Source organism: Bemisia tabaci, chromosome 10, assembly GCF_918797505.1.
Source record: "Bemisia tabaci chromosome 10, PGI_BMITA_v3".
Classification (NCBI taxonomy): Eukaryota; Metazoa; Arthropoda; class Insecta; order Hemiptera; family Aleyrodidae; genus Bemisia; species Bemisia tabaci.
In genome coordinates this window covers 2,175,271-2,187,420 of record NC_092802.1, presented here as the reverse complement: position 1 = coordinate 2,187,420, position 12,150 = coordinate 2,175,271, and the positions used below count along the sequence as shown (strand labels likewise).

The following is a 12,150-nucleotide window of genomic DNA, read 5'->3' as shown; positions in this document are numbered from 1 at the left end:
GCTTCGTAATGGCAAAAATTCACTGAAATTTGCACGAAAATCCGCCCAACCGTTTCCATGTAAAAAAGTAATTCGCCCATTGGCAATGGCTGATGTGGCTTGGTTCCTTCCTGTTAAACGCGGTCCATTTAAAAAAAGATCGAATTTTAAGTAGTTTTAGCATACAATTTGTGCATTTTTTGCAAGCTGAAAATTGACGAATTGAAATCTTTCAGCGTAATTTTATTTCATCCTGTGGACTAGGTATTTATTCCTGCGGTGTTGAGTAACCTTTGGTTTGGTAAACTTTGGATACATAGTCCTGCCTTAAAACAATTTTAGTAAATATTTAGGAACATTTTTTCTCTCCCCTTTTTCTTCCCTCTCTCTTCTCTCCCCTTCTCCCTTTTCCCCCCTTGTCCCTTTTTTTCTTCTCCCTATTTTCCTTCTTTCCTTGGTTGGCCCCTCTTGGGATCCGCCACTGTGAGGAGTGTAATTTTTGAAACATCGCAACTGCGACACATGTTTTTGCTATACATTGTTTGAACCTCGGACCGCTCTTCTGACATGCCATAGAATAACGACAGAAGCGAAAGCCACCCCCATTTTCATGTCAACGAAGCATAACGAAGGGAGCTGTTTCAATAAGTACTGTTTACATTTGCGGTGAGTCGACGTTTAAGAGAGGTCGAATAATAACGGATACATACGTTTTTAGGAATTGAAAGAGTTTTCTTTAAACTAATTTATCGTTAATCCGGAGATGTACTGTGAATTTGCTTAAAATTTAAGGTTTTTTTCCTGTTTTATATTAGTAGGTAACCTCGAAATTGGTTTCAATATGTACCGACTCTGAGAAGAAAAATGTTAACATTGGTTCCTACGGGGCTTTCGCTTTGGACATGCTGCGTTGTTTCATCGAACACTCAGGTGCAACGTATGACGTAGCTGCGGTCTGCGGCCCCTCGATTATAAGTTGCCATGGTAGCGCCCCAAGTTTATTTCAGTTCATCCAATCTATCGTCGTCAGGAACATGAAGGTAACATTTAATCATTACGTTTCTTTAATTTTTACTATGAATATAGTTTCAATCATCAGACTCACGATCGGTGGCTTTCTCTGATTAAACTTTTAGGAGAATCAGAATGGGCCACTAGATAAGGTCTGACGTAGAAGAAAACGTCACATATTTTCTCTTCGAAATCTGACACAGAAAACAATTGAACCGATTAGTCTCCAGATCACGCAAGCGCCAAAATTGCGAATGCGAGAAAAGCAGGAAATATACCTTTTTATTCGCTTTGCTGACAATCCAAAAAAATTATTTTCTTTTAGAGGGCTGTTTTGAAATCAGACGTGATTGATCATACCAGAGAAAGCGAAGAGAAAACAACCCCTCTACTACCTGAATACAAATAGAAATTTGCGCCTACGTGATTTGGAATATAATCGGTTCACCGAAAAAAGTGAAAGTGATTTAACATTTTGGATGTAAAAAAAAGTGTGCGAGAACTCACAAAATGCTAAATAACCCGCCACAGCAGCTAATTTTTCATCATGACATTGCTAAAGTAACTGCTCTACACTGGTAAAAAAAACCTCTTGGTTCAAGAGTGCAGTTTCTTGTCGCCGAATTTAAGAGTCTGGACTCTTTTTTCAATGCAAAATCCGCTTGAAAAAAGAGTTCAAGACTCTTAAATCCGGCGACAAGAAACTGCACTCTTAAGTCAATGCAACGCGGCATTAGTCCAAGAGGTTTTTTTTACCAGTGTAGCAATTAATTCAGCATTTTGTAAGTTCTCGCACACTTTTTCTGCACCCAGAATGTTGAATCAACTTCACTTTTTTTTCAGTACATTGCAACAAGGTCAGGCTAGAGAGGGATAAGTCTTAACCATGAGCAGTAATATCCTTTGAATGTGGTGGAACCCTCTTCAGAACAGTGAGGAGCACCGGTTTTTTAACGCCCATCTCTGAATCTTGAAAAAAATCCTAAAGACGAGCCAAATAAACGAATGACCTCCGCTGGTTTGCGTCAGGAGCAGCATACAACTATTCTAGCTTCTCGATTGTGCCTGAAGTATCCTAAAAATTGAAGGCGTTTCGGTGATCGGCGCGCTGACTTTTCATGAACGGTTATAATTTTGATTAAATTTTAACGAGAAAATGTGTGCTTTAGTGTATGATTTCTTATCCTACCTGTAATGGAATTTCAGTAACTGGTTTTTAAATGCCACCTTCAAATCTTGAAAAAAAAAATCCTGTAAGAGAGTCATCTTAACAAGGAACCTCCTCCGACTCGGGTCAGGGGCAGCATACAATTATTTAAACGCCATGGATGTGCCTGAAGTATCATAAAAATTGAAGGCGTTTCGGTGATCGGCGCGCTGACTTTTCATGAACGGTTATAATTTTGATTAAATTTTGACGAGAAAATGTGTGCTCTGGTGTAGGATTTCTTATCCCACCTGTAATGGAATTTCAGTGACTGGTTTTTAAATGCCACCTTCAAATCTTGAAAAAAAAAATCCTGTAAGAGAGTCATCTTAACAAGGAACCTCCTCTGACTCGGGTTAGGGGCAGCATACAATTATTTAAACGCCATGGATGTGCCTGAAGTATCCAAAAAATTGAAGGCGTTATGAAAATCGAAGTGCAGTTTTGGACTTTTCATGAGCTCCTTTTTATTCTTCATACCTTTTTATTCGCTTTGCTGACAATCCAAAAAAATTATTTTTGTAGAGGGCTATTTTGAAATCAGACGTGATTGATCATACCAGAGAAAACGAAGAGAAAACAACCCCTCTACCCCCTGAATAGAAATTTGCGCTTACGTGATTTGGAAAATAATCGGTTCACCGAAAAAAAGCGAAAGTGATTTAACATTTTGGATGTAAAAAAAGGGTGCGAGAACTCACAGAATGCTAAATTACCCGCCGCAGCAATTCATTCTTCATCTAGACATTGCCAAAGTAACTGCTTTAGCAATTAATTCGCCTTGCACACTTTTTCTACACTCAGAGTGTTGAATCAACTTCACTTTATTTTCCAGTGATTCAATTCACACACCAGAAAGTTTTGAAATCGACTCCTACGCGAGATATTAACAGGTAATTTAAACGTAGATTAAATGGAAGTTCGATTATACAAATGACATTATATGTAGTTTTTCCATTCAACCAATGGTAATAAAACACATTTATATCTGATTCTGGAGTTGATATTTAGACATACCGTTGTGTGATTCATTTTCCTTGTGGAATTTTGCAGGCAAAACACATGACTTTGCGCTTTAATTCATACCTTGTATAGAGGTCCATTCTAGCGTGCTAAGGAAGAACGCCGTATGAGCCATCAGGAGTTGCCAAAGTACCTTTGATAAAACACGAATTTCCTATCAAACTTTGCATATTTTCTTTCCAATTTTTCAGATAGTTTTGTTCGCAATTTTGCCTTAAGTTCCTGCAAACTTCAAATAAATATATCAATAACTCCCCTCAAAAATAAACGTTTTATCGAATGAAATTTGGCAACTCTCGAATGTTCCTACGGCGTTCTTTAACACGGCAGCATTGACATGAAATGGTTACAAGTTGCAAGGTTACGCTGACCGCCATAAGTGCCATATCGCCTTCAATTTTTGAGATAGGCCAAAATCACCTTCCGAGCAGCAATAACTTCGGCCAATTTGAGAATTCGTGCTTTGCGTTATTCCAGAATCTTGCCTCGTAGTAAATTATGTCGATCTCTTCACGACGATTCTGCGGGCTGGTTATTGTAATTGATGGACAAAGCTATAGGGAAAAGAGACAAAGAAGAAATGGAGCGTTCTTATTGGTAGAAGCAGGTCTAACTTACAGCAATTCACGAATGGCTCTACAGGAGTTAATCCGTTTTTACCCCTTAGTCTGTAGCGATCACTCGCTCCAACCAATATGATCGCTCCATTTTCTCTCTCTGCCGTGCTGAGGAAAAACGCCGTATGAACATTCGAAGGTTGCCAAATCTCCCTCGATAAAACATGTATTTTTGACGCCAATTTAAGCATACTTTTCTCTGAAATTTTCAGAGATTTTAGATTCAATTGCGTACAAAATCGTCTGAAACTTTTGAAGCAAAACATTCAAAAACTTTCCAGGAAATTCGGTTTTCATTGATGGGAATCTGGTAACGCCTGAAGGCCTGAAGGTTCATACGGCGTTGATCCTTAGCAAGGCAGCTTTAACCTCTTTTCCTATCCATTTGTCTATCAATTTCATTATCAGCCCACGGAACTGACGCGAAAAGATTATGGAAGCCCACCTTCAAATTTTGAAATAGGCCAGAAAATATCCTCCGAGCAGCTGTCATAGTTGTCTATTCGAGGATTCTTGCTTTGTACTGTTCTAAAATCTTCGTAGTGAATTCAGGAATTTTTCGGTGAAAGGGTGTATGAGGCTTGCAATGCAGCTATGGATGTGCAGTTTTTTTTTAGCGTTTGCGGAAGATGAAATTCAATCACGGCCACTTACTTCCTTACAATAGTGAGGAAAAACTCGGAGAAGAATCAAGGAAAAATTTACAGGAGAATTGTCGGATAAGTTAGTTACAACTGGATAACTACATTGCAAATTCCAGACTATTAGGTCAAATTACAAACAAAATCTCTAAAAACTACATGCAAATTACCAGACTTATTAGGTCAAATTACAAACAAAATCCTCTAAAAAATCGGAAGTGCACTATTCAAAGGTTTTCCTGGATATTCGTGATTTGTCGAAGACAATTTTGCAACGTCTAGTGGCTCATACGGCGTTCTTCCTCAGCACGGCAGCACACGTCTTTAGTTCCATTTAATAGAAATACGTCCATCTGGCAATGCCTGAATGCTCAAAATGTGTTTTTCTGTAGCACAGCAAAATAGCAGATCAGACGTCTTCTTTTTAGGTTAAAATTTTTAAAAACAGCAGACCGTGACAATGGTGATATCAAAAACATGTGAGAAAAAACGGGAAACGAGGCTAAAAATTACACATGAAAATCCGAGACGTTTCGGCCCAAAACTGAGCCATTTTCAGTCGGAAGAAAAAAAATGAAATATAACAATTTTAAATAAAAACCTGCAGACTAAAAGATAGCCGAGAAAATAATAAAAAACTTTTTTATACGTATTTTTATATATCTAATTATATTTTTACATTTCATTTTTATTCTGCCGACTGAAAATTGCTCAGTTTTGAGCCGAAACGTCTAGGGTTTGTTATGTGTGAATTTTAGCCGTGTTTCCCGTTCTTTCTATGTTTTTGACATCCTCTTATTACCGAGCACCGTCAAAAAATGAGAAAAACTACGTAATTTTTCCAGGGCTCAACCCCATACAACAGGAACTTGCACAAGAAACATACGTGGGCGAGCTTAGGTCGTTGCGTGACGTCACGGCCTGACCTGTGTCCTCACCAAAGTAGCATCAGAGACAAACTCGACTTCAACCTGGACGCAGTTTACTGCCACAGTCTCGAACTATTTCCTCTCTCTTCTGACATCGTGCGTCAGAAAGAGACGTTCCGTATCAAACCCTGGTAAGCCTCCAAATCTTCCTCTCATTTGCAAAAGGCGAATCATCGCGAGTAGATTTGGTTGACTTCTTCGACCGAATCCTGATGAAGTGATGAAGAATGGTTTTTTTTTCTTTTTTTCAAACCAATCCAATAGTCAGTTGAGCTCATCAACAATCGGTGTCTGAACCAAATCTGAAGTTTCTCAAGCTGTATGTGTATTCCGTAAGTAAGACTTTCACGGTCGACTTTTTTTTTTCAGAGAAAGTAAAGCTGCGCTTTACCAAAAAAACGAAAAATGGCTGGAGAAACGTACAAATATTGCTAAACAGTGTATCGACAAAAATGTTGGTGCGCCCTCAATTTTGTATGATTCTGTGCAGCACCTCTGTTGTGAAATAGTTGCTTGAGGCGCCGTGGCACGCTGCGGAGCGGTAGAATGCCGGCCAGCGAATTGGCGCCTTCAAACCTAAGGGCAAGCATTGCGCAATGTGTGAAGTATCCCTTTAGGTTTGTAGGCGCCAGTGCGCATTTTGCGCTGAGAGCTCGCCGCTCTGTGGAATGTCTAAACTTGCAAATCAGTTTAGGGGGACGATCGCCCCCCGCTTCCTGGCAGTCCACTCATGATAACAGGGCTTACATGAAAATGGAAATACGCCCTTGGGTCAGAGAGGCGACGTCCTCAGACTCTGAATGAAATTGAGATCCTTCATCTTTACCTCGATATGTCCATCCATAAGAAATTCAATGCGACGGACGAACCTATAACTTCTGCCCATTATTTCCTCTTATGGTTGTGGTTCATAAGAGGGCCCTTCGGCGTGATACCACACGAAAATAATGGCATTCACCTCAATAGACCTCCAGGTTCGAACCCTCGCGAATTCTGGAACTGAACGTCATTACCAAATATTTGTTATTTCAATTTATGGTAAGTGAGGAGAAAATCTATGGTTTTTTACTGGTTGAGAAACTAGTTTAAATGTTACTCTATGATATAAAATCATGAGAGTGACACAAATAAACAAATCGACGGTGCAAGTCGGCAATCACATAACTCGTTTGCGGTGTCTGAAAATCTCCGCCTTCATCTTATTTTTTTAAAGGAGAACAAATTGACCTCATTCCTAGAAGTTTATGCAGAATTTTCTTTACACAGAGAGGAGAAGTCAATGCAGTTTCAAAGAATTGCCGTTGAATAGTTTTCTGTTTAAAAAATAAAGAATGACAGGAAGTCTGCGACGTCGCAAACCAAGTTATGCGATTGCCAACTTACACCGTCGATATGTACAGTCATTAAGGAATTTTATTGTCAATTTTGTTTATTTTTGTCTGATTTTAATATTCAATGCTACCTCCTAAAATTGTGACTTAAATTTGCGTCTTTGATTGCAGGAGATGTCTCCAGGAGCTGAGAAAAAATAGTCCCGATACTTGCACCTCAAAGCTTGAACCTATGATTCAAGACGTTCGGAAGGAGAGAATCGACAAGATGCAAGTTTATATTCCGCCTGCCCACTCGGAAAAAACCAATGCTGGATATTCCAGAAATATTGACGGCACCTTCTTCAAATACTAACTTAGATTTCCTCAAGACCAGAGATGAAAAGTGAAATTTTACGTTGTGAAATTTCACAAAATCTAAAATTTGTTAATTTCTGTCGGGATTATTCATTAAACCTTCAGAAGTCCGGAAAGCGTTTAAAATGGTGGCTCCTGTTGATGCGGCAGTACTATGCCACCCTCACTTTGTCAAACTAAGGAAGAACGTCGTATGAACATTCGAGAGTTGCCAAATTTCCTTCGATAAAATTCCCATTTTTGAGGAAAGTTGTGAATATTTTTCCTTGAAATTTTTAGAAACTTTAGGTGAAATTGCAAATAACATTATTTGAAAACTTGGAAAGAAAATATTCATAGGTTCACCAGAAATTTCGCGTTTTATAGAAGGAAATTTTGCAACGCCGTATTTGTTTCCTTAGTACGGCAGAATATCTGAAGAATTCTAAATAAAAGCGCAAGACTGGAAATATGCAAAAACATAAACATTTATCTTATGAACATTTCTCATGATACCTTAACACTCACAATGCCTTTTACAACGTACAGTTTCAAGAAATTTTGCACCCTTAATTGTAAGCAATGCCTTAAATTAAAACTCAGTTTCTCTGTTTAATGCGTTTACATTCCCCACAGTCGCAAAGGAAGAATCCAATGTTTTACATTTTTTTCTCCCCTATTGAATGTGTATATGTCGCAGGTAATTGACAATCGCCGGAATTTTGCACGATTATTAAGGTTATTGAATTTTACTGATTAAATAAGGAAAAACATTGAATTCAGATAGATAATAGAGTACTAATTCGTTATCTTCAATTTAAATATTCATACTTCCTCCAGTGGCGTGGTGTGGATGATCGATTATCGATATTTCCCCATTTGAGGCAATGGTAAATAATCGATTATTAAGGTGTTCATAGCAAGCATCCTGTTTCTCGATTATTTTCCATAGGTTTAAATGACAGATCAATCGATAAATCGCGAAGCACACCACGCCACTGATCAGTTCCTATTCGTGTTTCTTGTGTGCTGCTCTTATTTTTTCATCTGCGAAACCTTGATTTTGTTTCCTCCTTTTCCTCTTTTCCTGTCATTAGAAAAACAAAAGGGAGGAAAACCTCAGTCTCAAGATCTCTATTTATAAGATGGGTCGTTAAGAGGTATATTTTTCTTTACCACTGACTTCTTCCTCCTAAAAAAAGCATGGTAGTAACAGGCACATTCAGGGAAGTTTGTAGTGGGATCCACGACCATAACTGAGCTTGGATCGGACAGGCAACTAAACTAACTCCCCGACAATGCGTAGAGTATCATAAAAAATGACAGCGTTATCAGCTGCAGTGGAGTGGCGTGCTTTGCGATGTATCGACTGATCTGCCATTTAAACCTATAGAAAAGGATCGAAATACAGGGTGTTCGTAACGAACACCTTAATAATTGATTATTTACCATAGTCTAAAAGGGGAAAATATCGATAATCGATCATGCACGCTACGCCACTGATCAGACGAATTCTGACGAATTCTAATTGCCTGCGACACATTCAACATAAACAGGTGGTTTAAAAAAAAAAAAAACAAAACAAGCAGAAAAATCCAACATGAATATGTTGGAAAAGCGTGCCGAATAACTAAAATGTTGGACACATACCTACTATTTTCACGTCTTTGTTATTTGCATCAATTTGTACTTTTTGCTAAAGAGCCTCCCAAAATTTGGCCCCTTTTTAGGTATTCGATTCGACCATCGGACCAAGGTTTAAATGGAAGCTTATAGTAACAGAAAACTCAGGAAAAAATTTCAAGATGAGTATAGGAACCGTTTTCGAGTTACGGGGGGGGCAAAGGGGTCGCAATCTGGCCTAATTTTTTGCTGTTTTCTTGTAGAATTGATGTATCGGCGGGGTTCTTATCGTTGTTTACGCATGTGTAGCACATGGATTCCTACGTGTTTTTACACGTAGAATCGATTTTTAACGTTGCCGAATCGATATATTGATCAGTTAAATCGATTTTGAACGATTTTTTAAGGAAAATCGATGCTATTTCAGGATCGAAATTGTTTATTTTCGATTCATGAATGAATAAATGCACCTGAAATGACTGAAGCACATTTAACCCTATGTATTTTGATACGGAGAATTGATTTTTAACATTGACGAGTCGATTTATCTACAGTTTGTATCGAATTTTTGCGACTTTTTACGGAAAATCGATGACTTAGCGGAATTAAAATCGGGTTTGCTCCATCCGAGATCGGAGTATAGGTACCCAACATGATTGGAGCACATCGACTCTTACGTATTTTTATACGTGGAATCGATATATAACCTCGATAAGTCGATATATCGATCAATTGTATTGAATTGATGCGATTTTTTGCGGAAAATCGATGGTTTATCGGGATTGAGATCGGTGTCTCTCCGTCCAAGATCGGAGAAATGTACCCTTCATGATTGGAGCACATCGATTCTAACGTAATTCTGCACGTAGAATCAATTTTAAACGTCGACGCGTCGATATATCGATCTGACATACACAACTCTTGCGATTTTTTACGGATATTCGATGGTTCTTTTGGATTGGCATTGGAAAAGTCTAACAGACATGACTGGAGCACATCGATTCGTTTGTGATTATTCTCGCAAAATCAATTTTTGAAGTCCACGAGTCGATTTATTGACTGGACGTATTGACTTCATGTGATTGGAACCAAATCCATTGACACCAGAGTGAATGAGTGAATGAATGACTTCACTTAAAATGATTTAAGGAGATACATACACGCATCTACCTTTTTATGGAACAGTATGAGAATTCCGGATCAGCATATTTGAAGGAAGATAAACTGTCCCTCGAGTTGGCCGAGTATGACCGCAATCGATAAATCGACTCGTCAACCTTAAAAATGATTCTACGTGTAAAAGTACGTGGACACGGCGTGCTCCGACCATGTTAGGTGCATATCTCCACCCTCGGACTGTAAGTAACCAATTTCATTCCTGATCAAAAAATCGATTTTCCATAAAAATCACAAGAAGTCAATACGTCCAGTCAATAAATCGACTCGTGGACTTCAAAAATTGATTTTGCGAGAATAATCACAAACGAATCGATGTGCTCCAGTCATGTCTGTTAGATTTTTCCAATGCCAATCCAAAAGAACCATCGAATATCCGTAAAAAATCGCAAGAGTTGTGTATGTCAGATCGATATATCGACGCGTCGACGTTTAAAATTGATTCTAAGTGCAGAATTACGTTAGAATCGATGTGCTCCAATCATGAAGGGTACATTTCTCCGATCTTGGACGGAGAGACACCGATCTCAATCCCGATAAACCATCGATTTTCCGCAAAAAATCGCATCAATTCAATACTATTGATCGATATATCGACTTATCGAAGTTGTATATCGATTCCACGTATAAAAATACGTAAGAGTCGATGTGCTCCAATCATGTTGGGTACCTACATACCTCCGATCTCGGATGGAGCAAACCGGATTTTAATTCCGCTAAGTCATCGATTTTCCGTAAAAAGTCGCAAAAATTCGATACAAACTGTAGATAAATCGACTCGTCAATGTTAAAAATCAATTCTCCGTATCAAAATACATAGGGTTAAATGTGCTTCAGTCATTTCAGGTGCATTTATTCATTCATGAATCGAAAATAAACAATTTCGATCCTGAAATAGCATCGATTTTCCTTAAAAAATCGTTCAAAATCGATTTAACTGATCAATATATCGATTCGGCAACGTTAAAAATCGATTCTACGTGTAAAAACACGTAGGAATCCATGTGCTACACATGCGTAAACAACGATAAGAACCCCGCCGATACATCAATCCTACAAGAAAACAGCAAAAAATTAGGCCAGATTGCGACCCCTTTGCCCCCCCGTAACTCGAAAACGGTTCCTATACTCATCTTGAAATTTTTTCCTGAGTTTTCTGTTACCATAAGCTTCCATTTAAACCTTGGTCCGATGGTCGAATTGAATACCTAAAAAGGGGCCAAAATCAGCCTCTTTTTTGGGAGGCTCTTTGGGAGAAAATATTGATTCATGAACGTTGAATGTAAATTGATTCTAAAGATTCCGTCCAATTATCTTGATTTTAAGCTGATAAGCGGCATTTCGCACGACCGTGATTTGGGCGAACTGCCGTGCATCGAAATCGCGTTGAGTTAATCTCTTTGGATTTCGAACTGTAACTTCTCTCCTATTCGGCCGATTTTTACAAATGAGGTCTCTTTTTATTTGTACTTTAACGGAAAGTAAGGAAAAACTCGCTAAATAGACGGAAAACAATTTTTGTGAAAATTTGGTGGATCCTGGCGTCACGGTGAATGGTTAATCGGGCGTGGAAGATAATAGGTTCGACGAGGCGACCCTCTCCTCGCCGTCTTTTATTGCCTTGCTCGAAACCTGACACCCAAAGCTATATCGGGAGATAACTGCAGTGGTTTGAGTGGATTTCTGCAGGGGCCACGGTTAGTACATGGTATAAAGAGTCACGAGGCTCGTCACAGATTGCACTTGCAGTGCAAGACGCTCATTGGCTAAACAGTTTTGGCGGGGGAGAAGGTTCTAGAGTTGAGTCCTCCGAGCGTAAGAAAGCTTCTATGAGGTTTTTGTCAAATGAAATAATACGGTTTTGACAGGAAAATGTTCTCAAGAGCTCCCAATTGGACGCATTTCTACCAAACAGACCTATGTGCGGGTGAGAAATATGGGGTGTGCTCGTGGAAGCTGCATTAGAAGCAATGTCAAAGTGGACGTGATTCCTTTTGAAGAATTGGAAAAGCGGGATATTGCATTCTATCAAAGAGACCTATGTGCCAACTGAATGCGGAACTCATGAGCCGCGGGCATGGCAAGAGAGCCTTGTGCACAGGGCTCACGAGTTAAAGCGCCCCGACGACGATCTCCCCGTCGCTCGAGTGCGCACTATCATTGCCGCTGACGTTACGGGCGCTTTATTATTCCCATTCACTCTTACGCAAAGAGAACTAACGAGCACACCCCATGTTTCTCACCTCCACATAGGTCTGCACGGAGAAAAAAGATTAG

The 12,150-nt window shown here is 39.1% G+C and overlaps 1 protein-coding gene across 1 annotated transcript; it reads left to right on the top strand.

Moving 5' to 3' along the window:
• The first annotated feature begins 881 nt into the window (after positions 1 to 881).
• On the top strand, positions 882 to 7,113 carry LOC109035128 (protein CFAP276). Its single transcript, XM_019048628.2, has 3 exons — positions 882 to 1,019; positions 5,324 to 5,538; positions 6,910 to 7,113. Exons 1-3 carry the CDS (start codon positions 882 to 884, stop codon positions 7,091 to 7,093), a joined length of 537 nt encoding a protein of 178 aa, XP_018904173.2. The 3' UTR covers positions 7,094 to 7,113.
• Positions 7,114 to 12,150: the final 5,037 nt, after the last annotated feature.

Coding starts and splice junctions, on each gene's coding strand:
- LOC109035128 (XM_019048628.2), top strand. CDS start 882: ATGCTGCGTTGTTTCATCGAACACTCAGGTGCAACGTATGACGTAGCT. Junction 1,020..5,323: donor TCGTCGTCAGGAACATGAAG/GTAACATTTAAT, acceptor TAATTTTTCCAG/GGCTCAACCCCATACAACAG. Junction 5,539..6,909: donor ACGTTCCGTATCAAACCCTG/GTAAGCCTCCAA, acceptor CTTTGATTGCAG/GAGATGTCTCCAGGAGCTGA.